The sequence below is a fragment of the Penaeus chinensis genome, chromosome 15, assembly GCF_019202785.1.
Source record: "Penaeus chinensis breed Huanghai No. 1 chromosome 15, ASM1920278v2, whole genome shotgun sequence".
In the NCBI taxonomy this organism is placed as follows: domain Eukaryota; kingdom Metazoa; phylum Arthropoda; class Malacostraca; order Decapoda; family Penaeidae; genus Penaeus; species Penaeus chinensis.
The window spans coordinates 4,458,285-4,478,284 of record NC_061833.1 but is presented as its reverse complement, the minus strand read 5'-3'; the positions used below and the strand labels follow the sequence as shown (position 1 = coordinate 4,478,284).

The following is a 20,000-nucleotide window of genomic DNA, read 5'->3' as shown; positions in this document are numbered from 1 at the left end:
AGACAAGAAATAAAAGTCAATTATCCTTAGATATTAATTCTGTACTTACATTGGTGTGATGGTGGATCATTTTGAGCAAGTTTGGTGAGCGTTTCTCTTTGTCTTCTTTGGTCCATGGTGTCCCTACCAGTTCTGAAGGCTTCACAGCTCTGTACAGTTTAAATTCTAACAATGTCAGCTGACGAGCTATTTCTATGGGGTGCAGCATCAGCAATGGTTTTACCAGGTCAGGCTGAAAAATATGAAGGGATATAAATTAAAAAAACTGCTGTGCTACCATATGAACCAATGGTTATTTAAAATTCTATATGTAACTTATAATACTGTTGGCCTAATGCTTCTGTTAAGGAGACATCTTGAGTAGGAAGAAGTATGGTTTGCAAGAATTAAAATGATTTTGATTATCTATATATCTTAAAGACTTACCCATGCAGATATTAGGGTCTGTGAAATAATACAAAGTATCATTAACCACTAACACATTCAGGTTTAGCTACTTTGGACTTTTTAGGAATTACTAAATTTAATAAAACCACCATAAAACCTGTTATGTCTGTATATGTATATGTATATGTATATGTATATGTATATGTATATGTATATGTATATGAATATGTATATGTATATGTATATGTGTGTATATATATAAATATATGTGTGTATATATATATATATATATATATATATATATATATATATTTTAGTTTCCTCAAATATTTTTTTTAAAACTTGCTTTTTTTTTCTTTATTTGAGGAAACTAAATATTAACTTGCTGGTGCAAAGCGGGTATGTATACATGTTTGCACACTGATGTCTCAACAAGTACTTTGTTACCAAAGACTCAATTACTAGGCCTACCTGATCTCACCTGCTTACCCTATTCATTGAATATTCAGAAAGAGAAGTTTACATTTTCTTTTACTAATACATTTGTTAAGTTACTGGCAGTGGGTATAAGCACTGACCACTGCAGTTCTGTTTTGTGAATTCTGTTTCATAGACGGCTCAAGAAGCACTTAATCACCAAGGAGGCAATTACTAGGCCTACCTGACTCACCTATCTACCTTATTCAATGAATTTTGGAGAATGTCTCTGTTTCAAATATTACTTTAGTCACTGTGACAATAATTATTTCTGACATCATGATAATCATTGTGTCATTAATATTATTTACAGTAGTAAAGCATGAAAAAAAACTTTACTACAATTGAGGAGAATGGTAAAGATACCCACTGTTTCATTCACAAGATAACAGAGGCAGGAAAATGTGCCTGTGACTGGCTCTGGTAGAGGAAGGCCAACAATGGGTGTAACGGTATAGGAATGACATTATGAGTGTGGCTGAAGGGAACTCGCCAGATAGTACCAGAGATATAAAACCCTTCCACAATCACAGTGCTTCAAGCCTGCATGTGGTCCAAAATCTAAGAATTAGGTTTGCCTGAGGAGCCCCTGCCACTGGTGTGCGGCTTATAGACAAGGCATACACGAACACTCATGTGCACTATCAAGACCCCTTGCCTTCCCTTTCCAATGTTATAATCTCTTTTCTGCTTATGTGATTTTTTATTTTTTTGCCATTTTCCAATGCTTGTCACCTGATATGCTATATCCGGATGATAATAGATGGTTTAACTTGCAAACTTCATTTTATCTCTCTAGGTAGTCCATAACTCTCATGTTTTCTCATAATATCTAATTCTCTACATTACAATCTGTGCCATCAGTCAAAGCAGGTAGGACTAGGATCCTGATCACATAAATAGTGTACTCCCTGTCCTTCTAGTTTTGGCTTACGGATGGTACATTCCATGCTTATTTACCAATGCCAATAATGCAAGAGCCCCTTCCTAAATGCCCACTGACTCTAATCACTCTCCAAGAGCTTTATGCACTCATGGTGAGTCAATCCCACTGACTCTAATCACTCTCCAAGAGCTTTGTGCACTCATGGTGAGTCAATCCCATCACCCCGTCCTTCAGCCGAAACTCTCATAATGGCATGTTGTCGTCACCCCAGTCCTTAGCCAAATTTTTTCCATAATGGCATGTCACATTCGCAGGAAAAAATCCTGCTACATTTTAAAACACTTCCACAATCATGGCAAAGAGAATTGAGCACACATTGTGCAATTAGCCATGATCTTGGCAAATATTCCTAAAGAGATATTTGCCAAACGGCTAATAATAAAAATTATGATATCATAATCATAGGAAGAGAGGCATTGACAAGAGGAATGAAGTCCACGAAAATCAACAAAGTCAAAAGGTACGCTCCCCTCTCACCAACGATCAATTTCAACTTTTGTATCCAAAATAAATGTCTAAACAAGTAGGATGGATGTGTTTCAGTTGAAACTGGTAGTTCACTGAGTTAAACAGTATGTAAAGTGGAAACCAATGTTGTTGCACAATCTAATTCACCAAGACCATGGAAACCCTGTCAAAAATTTGTGCTATTTTTTTCCACAAATCTTTTTCTTATAAATGAGACATATATTGTCCATTAATATATGTGCTACTGTTTTGCAAGTTTCCTTCAGCAATCACAACAATATTACCCTCATACCCTTAATTCAATCAGTGTTTTCCTTCCTCTATCCTTTTGTGAATAAAACAAAGTGAATGTGAAATAGTAATTCTGGAATATTTCATCCAGCCAAATCCTAAATCTTTTCCTCCTCCCACATTCTCCCTCCATACATCATACTTTAATGTACCACAAAGTTGGTTCCTTTTTTATCATCCTCTTTTTACTGTTCCTAGATATTTATAAATGTATCAAAATACACATTTCATTGTTTTATATGATAAAAAAGACATACGAGTTTTATTAGTATGCAAAATAAACATAATTTATCATGAAGAAATCTAGTATGATTGTTTTGCAATTTAAGTCATTAGAATGCCATCTCTTGCCCTCCTGGACAAAGGAGAGTCTTCAAAGCTGAAACTGGTATTAAAACCATATTTGTTGGGTCTTTGTGTTCTCTGTTCTCTGCTGATCTTTAACAATACTGTGAAATTTTCTGGCAATTACAGTGGTATCAAACCTGTAGAAACAATCAGCAATAAAAGAAAACATGGTGAGAGAGAGAAAAATTAGACACAACCCCCCTCAACTGCAACTCCATATCCACTCACCGTAGGCGATGTTCCACCTGCACTGATGGGAAGTATAAGGTCCCAATCTTTGTCCTCTAGTTTTATGTGCCACTTGGGAGATGGGGGTGAGCGATGTAAACTAAATGTAATTTCTCTCTGCTCTTCATTGCACTGTCAATGAAAAGTATGTTGAAAAAACTTGAAAGGGTTACTACATATCATCTACAATATTGAACAAATGTTTTGAAAGTATAATGCCTCACTTTGGCAACATCAAGAAAATTCACTGTGCGTTCAAAAATATTCAGGGAGACAGGTACTCTAAAAACTTACCCTTCTCTGAATGATCTTTGTGATGGATTCTACCCATTTTCTCATGGATTTGCCTTTCACTTTCTCCAGAAAGCTGGTAAGTTTTTCTAGAAGTGCTTTGTCCCGTTCAAAATCATAAAAGTGATAATCTACCCAATGACGCAAAACATTTAAAACTCTGTGGAAAAACAGAGATCAGTTTAGTAGTATCACATTAGACCACTGACAATAGTACATGAAAAAAATCATCTTATGAGTAGCAATAGATATGGTTCACATCTAATACATCAAAAGAATAAAGCCACATACACAATGCACCAAAGCTCCTCATAATGGATAGCAATACAAAATCCATCACTTATTACTACAAACATTTACCTGAATTGAACAGGTTGCGAATACTCCTTTCTGAAGCGTTTAAGAATTTCTCTGTGTATGGAAAGTTGCTGGTTTTTGACTTCCTGCGTCTCCTCTTCACTTATAGGCGGGAGTTCAGGCTCAGGGATGTCAAAGCGTTGAATTAATAGGTCTAGCAATTCCTAAAATGGGCAGCAACAAAATATGATGTCAAAAGGGTGGATAGCAACAACATAGAGTGCAAGGATTTGCAATGTCTTTTCATACCGAATATGCAGAATCTTTATATATCCAAACTTACCAACTATTTCATTCTTTGACTACTACAGAATGAAATACTAATTACCACATCTAGGTTTTTAAAGAATTTTATAGCATATGATAACTTATAATTAATTACTCAAACAATAAAGGGGAAATACGTTAGTTACTATTTCATACTAAACAACTTGTTACTCACTGTTGGAGTACAAAAGCTTCGGTAAGTGGTGAGAAACGTTCTCACAAACATTGGATCTGCATACATGTGGTATGTTAATCTTTCAACCAGCTTTGGCAGCGTTGCTCCCTGGAATAAATAGGATGATTATTTCCTTTCCAATACTAAAACAATATTTAGTGCTAATTACCATTACCATGTATGCATCATTTATACCAAAACCAGATATAATAGAAAAATGCTAAGAAGTAATTTTTTGCTAGATTTGAAAAAAGTTTTTTTGGTTTAGATAAACAAAAAAGTAAAATGAAAAGGGAATCTTTGAAATGTTCTAAAATAAAGACAATAACTACAAGATTGAATATTAACATGAATACTAAACAAATTGCACACAATTCACATTCAAGTGTCAACTGTCACCTTTATAAGAGGAGTTCCTGAGTTTTCCTTCTCTTCGATGATAATGTTTGACTCGGAGTCCTCAATGGCAAACTGGTAGACAATTGGGTCAGGCAACTTGAGGGGATGCTGTTTCTCCTCATCTAATAATATACTGTCTAGGGTTCGTTCTAACATACTGAAAGGAGAAAGATCACAGTTCATAAGTTACATTTTCACATGCTTTCTATGAATTCATTTTTTTTGTGTTGTGCAGGAACTACCATACTGAAAAAAATAGTTCTAATTAAGTCAAAATGACAATTAAAAATTTCACAGGACATGATCCATGTTCTACGACACGACCACTACACCTTCAAATTGACACGCACCTCCGAGTGTTGAGCATAACAAGGGCAGCCATCCAATTGTTCTTCTCTTCCATAGACTTTGCAAGTAGCACCACACTGGGCTGGTCACGTGGCCGGATCTCAAAGGAGTATTTGATCTCTGTTGGGGTTTTATGAAGTGAAAGTATAAACCAGGTGAAAAAGAATTTTGCTTTCTACATTAGCATCTGGTTTCACAACTTGTCTTTACATTATATTCTTTACCAATGCAAAACTAACCTGTCTGAGATCTAAACTATTGCTAGACACCAAACAAAAAGAGTAAAGTCAATGCAATCCACTTACCTTCAGTATCTTCTCTGTCTAAAATTTCTACCATTCTCATAAGAAATTTCTCCTTAAATCTGTACTCTCCAACCTGAAAAATAAACATTTTTAATAGTCTACAATATTTTAGGTCACTGCTAACAACTCTTTCTTTATCATAGTTCCTGAGAAAGATGATTTGTTAAGTAATTAAGAAATGGGACACAAGTCACGTTAAAACTGCATGCCACAAATTAATAAAATAATAATAATAATAACAAAACAGAACAATAAAAAAAAGAAAATTGAAACACCCTTACTCTAAAAACAATATGCAAAGTAGGTCTCCCATTCTATGGACACAAACTTTCTAACATAAGCAACATGAACACAAAGAAATATCCATTTCCCATTATCTGTTCACCTATAGTAATAAGGTACGTCAACACCAATACTTTCTACTCCTCACTCCCTCTCCTCACCTGTCCTGTGACCGAGGACCGCCGGTTATTGCTCTTGCAGAGGACTATGAGGCCATCAAACAGGAACACATGCCGCTCCGTCGGCTTCTTCCCAGTGGCACCAAGTTTTAGCAGGTCACCCTCTGGATGGTTTGGAAAAAATAAAAATGAAAAGATAAAGGTTACAATGGTATTATTACTAGTATTTGGAAAAGAGTCATAGTACTTGATTTATAAACAATGTTCCTTCTCTTGCACCCATGACAGTAACTTCACTTTATGGACACATCTATTCCATGTAACAGCTTCTGCCAATTTTTAAAGTGAATGAAGCTAATCATTAAAATCATCATTTCCTTTCACATTTTTTTTAATCTATACACATCACAATTTTGTGTTTTCAAAACATTTACTGCTATAAAAAATATATTCAAAATACATATCTGCATTATACACTAGTTGTTTCAGTCATGGATGTTACATGAAGCTTTCTTCAAGTATACTAATTAAAGTTATATCATCTCTTGATTTCTGTCATTGTCAAATAGTACTGTATGATTATAAATGACATAAACCAAGCCTCAAGTATGATAAAGGTTATATGTGTGATACTTTTTCTCTCACTTTGACATAAAGTTACCTTTATCATCACAAATCAGGTTCAATTACTCAAAAAAACAATTCACAGGCTGAGATAGTATTTCCATAAATAAAATATTTTGAAGGCATACACTAAGTCAAGGCAAGTCCTCTAATTTCATCTACAGAGCCAAAACTCTTACTAAATAAAATTACCAAGCACCCATATATCAGCATAAAGGAAAAGCTTCCAAATAACTACAAGAATTACTCCCATTGTATCTTTCATGAAAAATACAAATCAAAATGTACAAGGCCTTTACATACAAAAAATTGGGAATTTATCCTTTCTACACAAATCATATTTAGACTAAATAATTAGTCACTTCAATTTGTACAAAAGAAACAAAATCACATCTATAATGTACCACACCACGAATATCTTCTTTTTCATTACAAAAGTACTGATCATTGGTAAACATACCTAAAACAAACTCGTTGCAACATTGTGTGATGACTTTTCCTTCCCAGCCATCTATTGATCGTTGTAATTCTTTCATTTTAGATAAGGTTTGTTGTCTACTCTGCCTTCCATGCCGTAAAGTGATTTCTCTGCAGATAGAATCCATTGTAATTAGAAACTCATCAAAAATCTTGTGTAAAATATTAAATTATAATGTCCAATAACAGATGGCAAAAAAAGGAAACAACAGAGTGCTGAACGTACCCTAATTTTCTCTTAAGGTAGGGAGCATATGGAGAGTTCTGTATGGTGCGTTCTAACTGACTTTGGAGAGGCCATAAGAGACCTTTGACTTGTTCTAAGCTCTCTCGAGCTTCTTCTGACTCAGTCATACTCAGAAACATCTGTAAAATATATGTGTGTTATTCATTCAATCAAATAATCTTTTAAATGACACTTCCAGGGGTTGAATAGGAGGCTCAAAGGTTGAAAAAACACATGCCCAGTCAAAAAACCTTAGCTGAAAGTGGGGGAAAAGATGGGTGGTCCCCTTAAAAAAAAAACCCAGTATGATAACATCCATATAGGATCTAAAAAATAATAAACTAGATATATATATATATATATATATATATATATATATATATATATATATATATCTTTCATATATATATATATACATATATATATTTTTTAATATATATACATATATATATATATATATTTTTTTTTTTTAATATATATAGATATATATACATATATTTCATATATATATATATATATATATATATATATATATATATATATATATATATACACACATAAACACACTCTCACACACACGCACACACACACGCACATGTACACGTGTCATATTCTTGTACCACTAGGTTATTTCATAAAATATATATATATTCTTCTATACCCTTAAATATTCTTATATATTCTCATACAGTTTCTTTCATATATAGCCACAGCTTCAGAACAAAGAAATGACCATTAACATACTATGTTAACATACTAATACTATCTCAGACCATTCATACAACCCAAATAAAGAGCATCACTATCCTCAGACATATTCATCACAAACCCACTAACCTCTATATATTTAAAATAAGTGAAGACATGACAAACAGGTACAAGAAGCAGCTTTGGCAGGTAGTACTTGACAGCTTCCTTGAAGCCCTGTCCAGCACTTGTCAGCGCATCACTAACAGCTGGCTGGTTAACCACGTCCATTAGCTGATCTGCACACTCTTGCCTTAACACATCGCTGGCATATTTTCCGTATACATCAAACTCTGCACCCTGTGCGTGATAAAAAAAGATGATAGTAATATTTAAAAAGACATTTATGTTGTGTTGTAAAAAAGGAACAACTGTGAGATCTGCCTACATAACCACATTTATCAACCTTTCTATAATCTCCCAAAAGCACAACCCTTACCTCTGCCAATTCCTCAAAACAGCTGCCTATGAAGGGAGACTCATTCTCCTCCGTGACCTCCAGGGTGTCCTCTAAAGACCCCAGTAAGTTTACAGAGAAGTCATAAATCTCAGTGATATTTGAGAAGATAATTTCCAGCTCTCTACTACCACTCCCTTGTAAAACAGGGATCTGCTGAAGCTTGTCACAAAACACCTAGAAAAAGATAAATATTTAGGTACAGAGTGCATAATTCCAAACCCTTAGTTGTAATATATCTAAAATGATAACAATAATAAATAAAAACATGAGTGAAGAATGATTATTTTTCTCTTAAAAAAAAAAAATTCTAATGAGTCAAAATAATGTGATTCCATTTCAAAATACAAATATTCACACATTACATTACATTACATGTGCTAATAAAATTTTAATAAAACAAAAAGCTCCCATTCACATACATGAGTTCTATTACTATTATATTCACATATTAGGAAAAAAAAATCAACCTTTTTACAACAAACGTATACCCAACATACCTTAATTATCATATTGAGTTCTCTAATATATGCTTTCTCCTCTTGTATTAGATCTTTGACAAGTTCATCATAAGTTAGAGAAGTGTCTAGGTTAGGATCCTCTACAACTGCACTCATCTCCCCATCCTCATCTTGTTGAAACATGTCCATCAGCACCTGATGGGAGAGCAATGCATTAGGAGGCTTTGTAAGAGGGAAGGAGAAAAGATTCAATTATGCATAAGCCTTTGCCTATACAAGTTGGTAATCATAGTGGTGGGTGGTGAAGATATGAAAACATGCCCCCCTGCCCAAAGATGGTGCTCATTATGTAAATCCAATTTCTGCCAGTTCATAAAATAGGAAAAATGAAATTATTTTTGGAATCCTGTTATCTTTTTTAATTTATCTCAGCTATCATGTCAGTTATTTTGACAAGGTTGGCCCTTAATTCCCATAGTCATATAGAACATCTATTGAAAATATACTGCCTTGTAGCGCCTGTCATGGAAGGTTTCAACAAATAGCAATTCAGATCAATTTTAACAACTTTTCCCTCTTTTATCAAAATCTTCCTATGCCATCTACAAATCATTCCAGACCAATATTTCGCTTTGTAGCAAATGCTGTAAATGTCTAGGGTGGTATAAAAGGACAAGGTCATCTGCACCAAGAAGAGACATCAGATCTACTGTACTTGCAAAATAAAAGAAAGAAAGAGAGAGAGAGAGAGAGAGAGAGAGAGAGAGAGAGAGAGAGAGAGAGAGAGAGAGAGAGAGAGAGAGAGAGAGAGAGAGAGAGAGAGAGAGAGAGTGTGTGTGTGTGTGTGTGTGTGTGTGTGTGTGTGTGTGTGTGTGTGTGTGTGTGTGTGTGTGTGTGTGTGTGTTTTTGTTTGTTTTTGTTTTGTTGGTACCCTGTATTTTTTACAATCACAATGGGTAACAAAGGGAATGAATGAAAGCCTAAGACTACTACAAAACAACTTCTGAAATAGATGATGCTGATGCTGAACTTGGGTGTGAGTAGTGGCTCACTCCAACCCCCCCCTCATCCAAAGCATCCTCCACCTCCTCCTCATCACAAAGAAATTTTATATGGCTCTCACCCAAGTATAATATTAAAAAAGTGGCAAGGACCAGCTACTTAGGAAAAAGTTTTGAATTAGCAACAGTGGGCACCTTGCCCACTGTTGCTGAATCAAAACTTTTCCCCAATGATGTAATGCTCTGGTGACCCTTAGCAGTGGAATAAAAGAAATAAAAATTTCAAAGTCACAAAGGCACAATTTTCAGGTGGTGCTGGATGTGGGAATTTTGCTGCTTTTATTTGTACGGTATTTCTTTATGATGATGAGTAAGACAAATGAAAATCATGGATTTTGGGAAAGAATTAAGATGCATACAACCATGTAAAATCTTTAGAAAGCTGTATCTCCAATACTTAATTTTGCCTTTATAGAATTTGTATAAAATTTAAAATCATTATGATTTACACATGACTACCAGGGTATACTGGTTCATACATTAGTGAGGGACAAACGAAGAGATATTTTCAATAAAGTGAAGGAGTTACAAGTAATAGATGACAAAGTGTCTGAAAACTTGGGTTTTGATGACATCACTCAATAATATTGCAACATTCAGCAACATATGGGATATTTTTCAATTCTCTTTACACAGGCCCCTAAAGATATTAATCGACTATATCAATCAAGCAAAAAACAAGAAGAATTCATTGATTATTAAGGCCATTATAACAGATGAAGCAACACACTGCAAAATGATGTCATGACATCACATCATTGTTCCTATACACACAAAAAGTTGGGTACATAAATGTCTATTCATCTGAAATGTTTCAGGCCTTCAGTCCTAATAGTTTTGATTCTAGCTGCAAGCGTTGCCAGCTCCCTTAATCCCTACGGTCCAGATGACATAAACTTCATATCATTAAATAATTTGAAATAATTTGGCTTGAGGGACAGGTGTTGCAAACATGCTGTCACAGGAAAATCTGGCTGCAGGCCAGGTGACGTGACCTTGCCGTCGTGAGTTTTTCAGCTAAAGGCTAGGATGACAGGAGAGACTTGCCATGAGTGGACAAATCTCTTGGGAGAGTGATTAGACTCATTTGGGAATTTTGCATTATTCCCATAGATAAACGAGCGTGGAATGTAATGTCCTATTCCTGGCCGCCATGACCAAAAATGTATTATTACGAAGAAAAAAAAATTGAATTACATAAATAACAAAATATAAAATATTTTTATTTGTCTTGCAATGAGTTGTAGACTACCTACAGTGATTATATGGAGTCTGAAAAATACAAATCAAATGACAAATATGGACATTGGAAAATGGCAAAAAGTGCTTATGCATACTGAGACAAAACTAACATTGCAAATAGGTGGCATAGAGTCTTGTCACTGCACATGAGTGTTCATGTGTGCCCAGCCTACAAGCCATACATCTGGCAGAGCGTCCACTCACATAAGCCTAATGCCTGGATTTATGACCAAGTGATTGTTTATTACATTACATTATATCTATTACATTTACGTCACTTATTGCACAGAATTACAGTTTAGAATTGTAACTATAATCATCTACCACAGTCAATTATTAGCAAATAAAATACAAATACTTCTGCTCGCCACCAATTGTTTTTTAAAAAATCTACAGATTGTGTATTAGCAATTGTCACATCATGTCTTAATGTTAAGCTTCAATTAAATATTCAACTCAGGTAAAGCAAATATATTATCCCTACTAGTTTATTGATTAACTCATTGGCAGTGGGTACATTTACTGTCCACTGTAGTTTTGTTGTAAATTTTGTAATGCACAGATTAGTACATGACCTCACCTGACTTCCTAATTCCATTTTTTTTTTTCATTTTTCATTTTGAGGCCAAACACATAACTTCTCCTTCCCAATAAAGGGGCTTGAACAAAGCCATGACTGAACTAGATCCCAGTCAGACTGCAGTGTTATCTTTATATCTGTTATGATTTATGTTGTTCCAAAATATTACTGTCATTACTACTTTCGTTGTTTTGTTATCATTCATTCTTCTCCCGCTACTGATCTGTCCATTTCTTCATCTTTCACAGAATCACCCTAAGTTGTGTCAGACTCCTCATATTAAATATAAACGGATTCTTCATCAGACGAGTTATAGTTATATCAATTCCACTTATTCCAGCCCCATAGAAACATTAGGTGTCCATTATCTATAAGGACAAAATAGTACCAATAAATACAGACGACTTGCAAGAGAAAAGATAAAACTGGCCATAGATCGGCTGCCAGTAGCTAATAATGTGGTCATTACCACGTAAATATAGGATATCATGATGTACTCGCAGAGTGGCCAACCATTTTGGGCCACAGATAGTACATGACATGCACAAAATACATATTTCCTTCCGCAGTGTAACACAGGGATGGTATATTACGCTTTCAAAAGACAAATATACTTCTACACTCCAACTGTGAGTGATGTTTTTTAAGCTTATCATGTGACTCCTTAGCCATAGGGGAGCAAAACAAGCCCGGTTTCACAATGCTCACAGGTGTCAAATTAGCATGGCAAAGTTCTGAATCTTCCATGCCAGGGGGGGTTAAGCATAATCCTAGCTTCTGCAGGGAACATGTTCAACTAACTAATGTGTTTAAGCATATTTCTTTAAACAATTATTTGCTCAAATGGAAATATCAAATTATCTGTACACTTAAGCACATGGATATTTATCCAGTTTAAAAGTTGAAGTGAATGTACATATAAAAATGTCTCACTCAATGCTGACAGAAGTTTAGTATGCCAAATTGGACCAACAGCAGGCAGCATGAGCAGTGAGCTGCTAAAAGCAAACATAATTTTCCCACCCTATTTGATGTTGGCTGCAGCATGTATGACTGTCCAGTGAACAAGGCTATAAAGTAATTTTTGTCTACTTTTATGGGGCTGTATCTCCTAAATCACTGTACTAATTGCAAAAACAGCACACAGCTGTTTAACTTGCATAACTGTGAGGGATCAACACACATAAATTTGGTGTACTTGCCATCCACAAGGGGTTAAATGTCATAATCTACTTATTAAACCAAAGAATGCACTTTAAACATGTGAAACATGGACATCTTTTGTGGAATTCAAATGCCTAAAGGATATATCTTTTAAGAAATAATTCAAGGCCCTAGAACCAATTACCCTTTCTCATTCATCTTCACTAATATATTTGTCACAAATTTTTGTATATCTTATTATTAACTCTAATTACATACACTACCATCATCTTTGTCATATCATATGTCCTCTTCATTTCTAATATCAACAGTCCTGCATCTAATGATTACGTGAAAACTTTCCATTTACTAGCCAATCAAACAATTTTCTCAAAAATGCTGGGATAGAGGCATACAGAGTATCAATATCCTTTGATAGCCAAAGAAAAAGAGCACCATCTTTGCAACAGATACATAAAAATCAAATCACTTGCCGATCTAATGAGTCTTGCAAGATTTAAAAGGCAAAATTTTGGTATCAAAACCATAAAAGGAAAAAAAAAAATAAATAAACCTCATAAACAATTACATGTGACCTCTCTTCCAATCTATGAAAATGTGCTAAAAAAAGGGTTTAAATATGTTTTGATATTGTTGTTATTTTTAATAATACTGATAGTTTTATGAGCATTTTCCTGAAGATTTTTAAGGTACTACTTTATTACAAGGTCACAAGTAACTTTTTCATTATTCTATAACTAATATTTCTATTTGCAAATAGTTTCTAATATTCTAAGCATAAATCATTTCACCTTGTATAATTCATCCCTTTGGATATCTGTGCCCAATATATTTTGAATATGAATGCAAATTACATTGTATACTCCACAAGTACGCCTTTCTCGTGGAACTAAACTTCTAAACAAAGAGAGCAAATCCGACATAATCCATCTGACTTACCTTGTCTGCACACATGGCTACTCTAATGTCCTGTTGCGTTACCTCAATGTGTCTAATGTTCTTAACATAGTTGCCAGCAAGCTGAAAAATCAAATTTGTATTAAATTGTATTTTCTAAAAAAAGTCAATTTTGAATTGAATAAAACATTTCATATTCATATTTATGCCTTTTTGTGTGTAATATGCATTCCCCAGCTGAACTTACCTTTAATATGTCAGCAGATATATATTCTAAAACTGCAACTATATACAATGTTACTTGATAGTCAATCTTTGTTTGAAGCACATCCTGCAAAAGAGAAATTCATTACAGAAAGCAGAACAAAAGCTAAAAGATAGACTTCATATGGAAACCATCATTCAACATATGTTTTGAAAAATATATAAGGGGAGCTACAGACATCAGTACTCTCATCTATAATATGGCAATAAAATGTGCCAGTTTTTTTGTGTTTTTTTTCTGAGGGGGAACAACTAACCAAGATGGAGTATGTAAATCTTGTCTCACTATTCAATTATGGTAAGTAATAATTACCAATACTATGAAAAACAAAACAATGGCAACTAAATATGAAAGCATACCCAAATATGGGGTTTATTTTTATTGCAATAACACTGAAGACAAGGGGTTAGCATGTTGTGTGTGTGCAAAATCAACATAACGCCATTAAACTTTCAGTCTAAAAAGAGCTGTAAACACATATTCATACCTAGTCATTATCACTATCAGGAATGCCAGCAAAAAAAAAATTATTTGTTTTATATACAGGTAGCCTGTCCTCCAAAGAATTAAAAATATTCCTGACATATAATCTATTTACAAGACAGGATTTTACAAGTTGCTGCAAAAGCAAAAATGAAGTATTACTGAATCATAGCTGCATAGCAACTTTCACATGGAGTAAATATTTTTTAGTGCTGTTGATAAGGTCAATAAAAATAAAAAAAAATCCTTTTTCTCACAGCCATACTAGTTAACCAGAACTTTTTACACTTTCCAATCTTAGATAATTTAACTATTTCTATTTACACCACTAAGATTTTTTTTTAATCAATAATTCTTATCAACTCAACAATGACATACAATCCATCCGCCCTCTAATATCAGAACAGTATATCATCAAATTTTTATCTAAAAAAATAAATAAGTAAATAAATAAAAATGAAGCAAAAAACTGTTCACACACGTGCAAATTCCGATCCTGAATAAGTAATAGCCTCGGCAAACTTACCCGTAAAAGTGGATGTGCCTTCTCTGCTGGTAACACCAATGGTGACTTCTTACGACCCTTTTCAATGGCTGCTTGAGCATCTCCAATTGCCCAGCGGTCAATCGGGTTGGGAAACGTTCTCTGTACCCTTTCCTCCACATCCTGTAGAATAAAAAATAATTTTAATGTAAATATACATTGATCTTATATCTTTTTCACACATATCTAATGTCTTCTCAAATGAAAGCTTCACCCTATTTTTCTGGACTTTATCTCTATTAGAATATTTGAATTGCATCTTAACCTGCTGACAATCTGGACAAATTAAGCTGCTGCTGCCAGGGATGGCATGTATATACATGTTGTGAGTTTAGTTAGTTAACTGTCTTCGCACACAGATGGCTCCACAAATACTAAGTCACTAATGAGCCAATTACTAGGACTACCAACCTCACTTATTTATTTTTTTCCCTTTATTTTTTAAAATATTTTTTTCATCTTATATTGCAGTTTGTAATGTCAATACCAGTATAATAATTATAATGTCTATAATCTTTGTGGCTAAGACCTTTTCAGCTCAGACCTAAAGAAATGGACGAGTCTGCCAAATTACTGTAATTATGCAAAGATTACAGCACTTAGGTCTTGAGTGGCATGCATATATTTTTTCAGTTTTGCTTGAATATATAATTCTGATGTTTTATATAATTACAGACAAGTGGCAGATGTCAGATGACTCATCAGTTCTGTTTTGTAATATTGCTTGAAAATTCTGATCAAGTCATAATAGGCATCAGTTCTATTTCTTGTTTGTGATAGTCTTCATTCTCATGTATCCCTTTACAACATGCATCAAAATTAATGAGAAACATGCATGTGTGTGAGATGTGTGGATGCATCACACCCTAATGATGAATCATTTATATGGTGGTGACTGTGATATAACCATCAGAAGTACTTTAATTTTATTTTATACTTAATACAATGCTAGGTCATGTAAAGAAAAACTCTTCCTGAGTCTAGATTGATAACTAAAACAAAAAGGATTTTCTTTTTCTCTTAGGCTTATTTTAAAACAATATTAATATAAAAAGTTTTATAGTGTTAACAGTTCTTTAAAAAAAAACATCAATTGAAGTCATAAAAAACAAAAAATATCAAAGGTAGTGTGTGAGAGAAAACTATATCTACCTGGTACCCTCTCTGGTAATTTAGCTCACTTGCATGATGCCCTGCCAAACTTGGGCAAACATGTTCCTGAACAATTTTGAATACTTTGTTTTTCTTTATCTATTATACAATTATATGGTACTTTTAGGCCCTAGTTCACATCTACTATGATGCCATGGTGGCATAGCGCCAACCCCGCAGGTAGCATCCCTACAGATGCGGCCCATACAGATATAATCGTTTGGCGTACTGTATGGTCGCCGATAAAGCCCACACACATTGAGATTAATTATCACAATAGTAAAATAATAATTTTTCATGGTATATACTGACCTACTGAACCTGACTTTTAGGACAAATAGATCCCTAGACATGTATGCTGAAAGAACCATCTCTTTGATGTCATTCGCAACATGAACATGAAAACATGAAAGAAAATTCCTTAGTGCCATTCCAGCATTAATCCATTGGATCCAGATGCCTCATGGCTCTCATGTGGCCCAAAATTAAGGCATTAGGTTTTTTTGTGTGTTGACTCTCAAGGGTGTGTGGCTTGTAGGCCTGGACTACACAAACACTCACATGCATTATAAAGATTCTTTCCCTCCATTTTGCAAAGTTATGTGTTTTTCAGTATAAGTATTTTTTTGCCATTTTTCAAGGTCTGTATTTCTTATTTGTTATACTGTATCTAGATGGTAACAGACTGTTTTCCTTGTTCAGACTACATATTATCCATGGTATTCTACAGCTCTGTGCAGTAACAATAGCTACAAGTGATATAGTGTTACTTGCATCTTTTTTTATATATTTGTATTATTAAAAATTCTGTAATACATCCTATTTTGATGGTCATGGTGGGAAGGAATAAGATCGTGAACATGGAAATAAGTGTCCTTCCTGGAGACAGCCCTTTTCCAGCCATGGCTAGAAGAGCTTTAACTGGTTCACTTAATCCCTACAGTCCAGATGACCTGACGTGTCATGGAAAAATATGGCTTGAGGGGCGGGTCATGTGAACATGCCATCACGGAAAAATTTGGGATTGGGTGACATGAACTTGCTGACATGAGAATTTTGGCTGATAGCCAGGGTGATGGGAACGGCTCACCACAAGTCCAAAGCTGTTATAGGGTGGGCAATTAGGATGGGATTTTTGCATTATTTCCATTGAGAAATGAGTGTTAAATGTACAATCTGTTAGCCATGACTGGAAGAGTCTTGGCTCAAGGGAGGATGCCATTTTCAAGCTCAGGTTCTTATTCCTGGTTGTTGTGACCAGCAGAGTAGGCTATATTAAAGAAAATTGAATATTGCAAAAAATAAAGACAAATATGGAGATGGCAAAAATGTTTTGCCAAAAAAGAGAATATGACATTGCAAAGGGGAAGCATGGAGTCTTGTCACCACACACAAGTGTTTGTGTGCATCCAGCCTAAGAGCCAAACACAATATTTTGGGCCACGTGATGGTAGTGAAGCATCCAGATCCAGTGGGTTAAATGCCCACTGAGTCTAACAATCCTCCAAGACCTTTGGGGAATTCATGGTGAGTCATTTCTGTCACCCAGGCTCTTGGACAAATTTTTCATGTTGGCACATTTTCATTACTCAGCATTCAGGAAATTATGTCATGATGTGAAATTCAGGTTCCCTGTACCAGGTTAATGGGTTAATAGCCACTAGAAAGCTTTATATTAATCTAGCTCCTCATTAAAAATATCTAAATTTAGAATGTAAATAAATCAAATTAATGTCATACAAATACAAATAAATGGAAAAATAAAAAAAAATTATAAGTCAATGCTTACTTCAGTTGGTAGATCTTAATGTCATACCCTAAATTTCACAAGCACCCCGTGAAATTATTCGTCTCCTTCAAATCTTTTTGAACGAGAGCCATCAACACACCTCACAAACAAAGCACTCTTCCTTTCCTAAGAGCATAGACATACTCACCTGGACGGTGTGAGGGGCTGGGCGAGCACACAACATGGCCAGCAGGCGTAAGATGAGGCTCTCCACATATTCAAGTGCATCATCTTTGGCCGCTAGGGAGGGATGCACCTGCTCCAGCACCTGTAAATGAGGTCAGTCATGGTAAAGTGAGGAAAATCAGTTTTACTCAAAACATACTATCATTCAATAATGAAAATAACTAATAAAAAAAAAAAAATAATAATATTATCATTATCATTAATTAATAATAACAATATTAATAATAATAATAATAATAATAATAATAATAATAATAATAATAATATTAATAATAATAATAATAATAATAATAATAATAATAATAATGATATTTATAATAATAATAACAATAAAAATAATAATAATATAATATAATATAACAACAATAATAATAATAATAATAATAATAATAATAATAATAATAATAATAAAAACAACAATAACAGTAATAACAATAATAATAAAAATAATGATGATGGCAATAACAATAATAATAACAATAATAATAATATTGATAAACAAATGTAGTCTAATGATCAAATCATAAGGAATAACAACCCCTGTATCCAACAGGAATAGTAGTACCATTAACCCAATGTCAGCGGGCGGCAAGACTGCAATGCCATACCCGCTGTAATAAAAGTTTTATCTACTGTCTTTACTCATAGATGGCTCTACGAGTGCCTATTCACCAAGGAGTCAGCTATTAGTCTTACCAATTTCTCACTTCTACTATTTTATTGTCTTTGATGTTATTAATATTTTAATGACAATTTAATACTCATAATATCAATAACAATGATAACAACATCAATATTAATAGTACTGGAATGAAAAACACATTTTCCTTAAAATTCAAGGAAAAGGGAAATCAGGATCAGTCACTAGGGCCACCCAATAAGACTCCTTGCCAGCTGAGAACATGTGGAGCCATCTCTTTGTAACGAAAATCACTATAGGGGGCAGTACACAACCCCACTGACATTAGGTTAATATTAATATTAATATTAATATTAATATTAATATTAATATTAATATCAATATTAACAATAACAATAACAGTAACAATAATAACAACAGTAATAACAAAACAACAACAACAACGAACAACGATAATGATAATGATAATGATAATGGGAATGAAAATGATGACAATAATAATAATTGTCTACTACTAATGATTGTTTGATAATAATTGTCTACTACTAATAATTGTTTGATAATAATTGTCTACTACTAATAATTGTTTGATAATAATTGTCTACTACTAATAATTGTTTGATAATAATTGTCTACTACTAATAATTGTTTGATGATAATAATAATTGTCTAATAATATTAAGTCTAATAATAATAATAGTTGAAATATAATAATAACAATAATAATAATAATAATAATAATAATAATAATAATAATAATAATAATAATAATAACAATAATAATAACAATAATAGTAATAATAATAACAATAACAATAACAATAATAATAAATATAATAATAATAATAATAATAATAATAATAATAATAATAATAATAATAACAATAATAATAATAATAATAATAATAATAATAATAATAATAATAATAATAATAATAATAATAATAATAATAATAATAACATTAATAATAATAATAATAATAATAATAATAATAATAATAATAATAATAATAATAGACAACAATAACGATAACAATAAGGGAAATGTATCGGTAATGATGATAATAATAATAATTAAAAAAATGACGCCAATACAAATACTAATAATATCATTAAAACAATACTGGAAAAAGAAAAACTATTTAAAGACAATAATCAATAATAAAAATAATTATAATAATAACAATAATGATAATAAATATACCAATAATAATGTCATCCTCATCATCATAACAATAATAATAATGACTATAACAACAATAATAATCATATAATAATGTTAAAAACAACAACAATTAATAATAATAATAATAATAA

General features: G+C 33.2%; 1 protein-coding gene across 1 annotated transcript in view; it reads right to left on the bottom strand.

The window, feature by feature from the left end:
• Nucleotides 1–20,000, bottom strand: part of LOC125032811 (son of sevenless homolog 2-like) — an 88,459-nt gene that overhangs the window by 56,595 nt on the left and 11,864 nt on the right. Inside the window, exons 2-19 of the mRNA XM_047624196.1 lie at nucleotides 18,006–18,125; nucleotides 14,899–15,039; nucleotides 13,872–13,955; nucleotides 13,667–13,747; nucleotides 8,720–8,875; nucleotides 8,202–8,396; nucleotides 7,853–8,062; nucleotides 7,016–7,155; nucleotides 6,773–6,900; nucleotides 5,731–5,852; nucleotides 5,288–5,360; nucleotides 4,985–5,102; nucleotides 4,635–4,791; nucleotides 4,236–4,343; nucleotides 3,797–3,957; nucleotides 3,440–3,596; nucleotides 3,146–3,277; nucleotides 50–232 (exon numbers count right to left, since the gene is read on the bottom strand). Coding sequence (XP_047480152.1) covers nucleotides 50–232; nucleotides 3,146–3,277; nucleotides 3,440–3,596; nucleotides 3,797–3,957; nucleotides 4,236–4,343; nucleotides 4,635–4,791; nucleotides 4,985–5,102; nucleotides 5,288–5,360; nucleotides 5,731–5,852; nucleotides 6,773–6,900; nucleotides 7,016–7,155; nucleotides 7,853–8,062; nucleotides 8,202–8,396; nucleotides 8,720–8,875; nucleotides 13,667–13,747; nucleotides 13,872–13,955; nucleotides 14,899–15,039; nucleotides 18,006–18,125 — 2,466 coding nt within the window. The remainder of the gene's footprint in view (nucleotides 1–49; nucleotides 233–3,145; nucleotides 3,278–3,439; nucleotides 3,597–3,796; nucleotides 3,958–4,235; nucleotides 4,344–4,634; nucleotides 4,792–4,984; nucleotides 5,103–5,287; nucleotides 5,361–5,730; nucleotides 5,853–6,772; nucleotides 6,901–7,015; nucleotides 7,156–7,852; nucleotides 8,063–8,201; nucleotides 8,397–8,719; nucleotides 8,876–13,666; nucleotides 13,748–13,871; nucleotides 13,956–14,898; nucleotides 15,040–18,005; nucleotides 18,126–20,000) is intronic.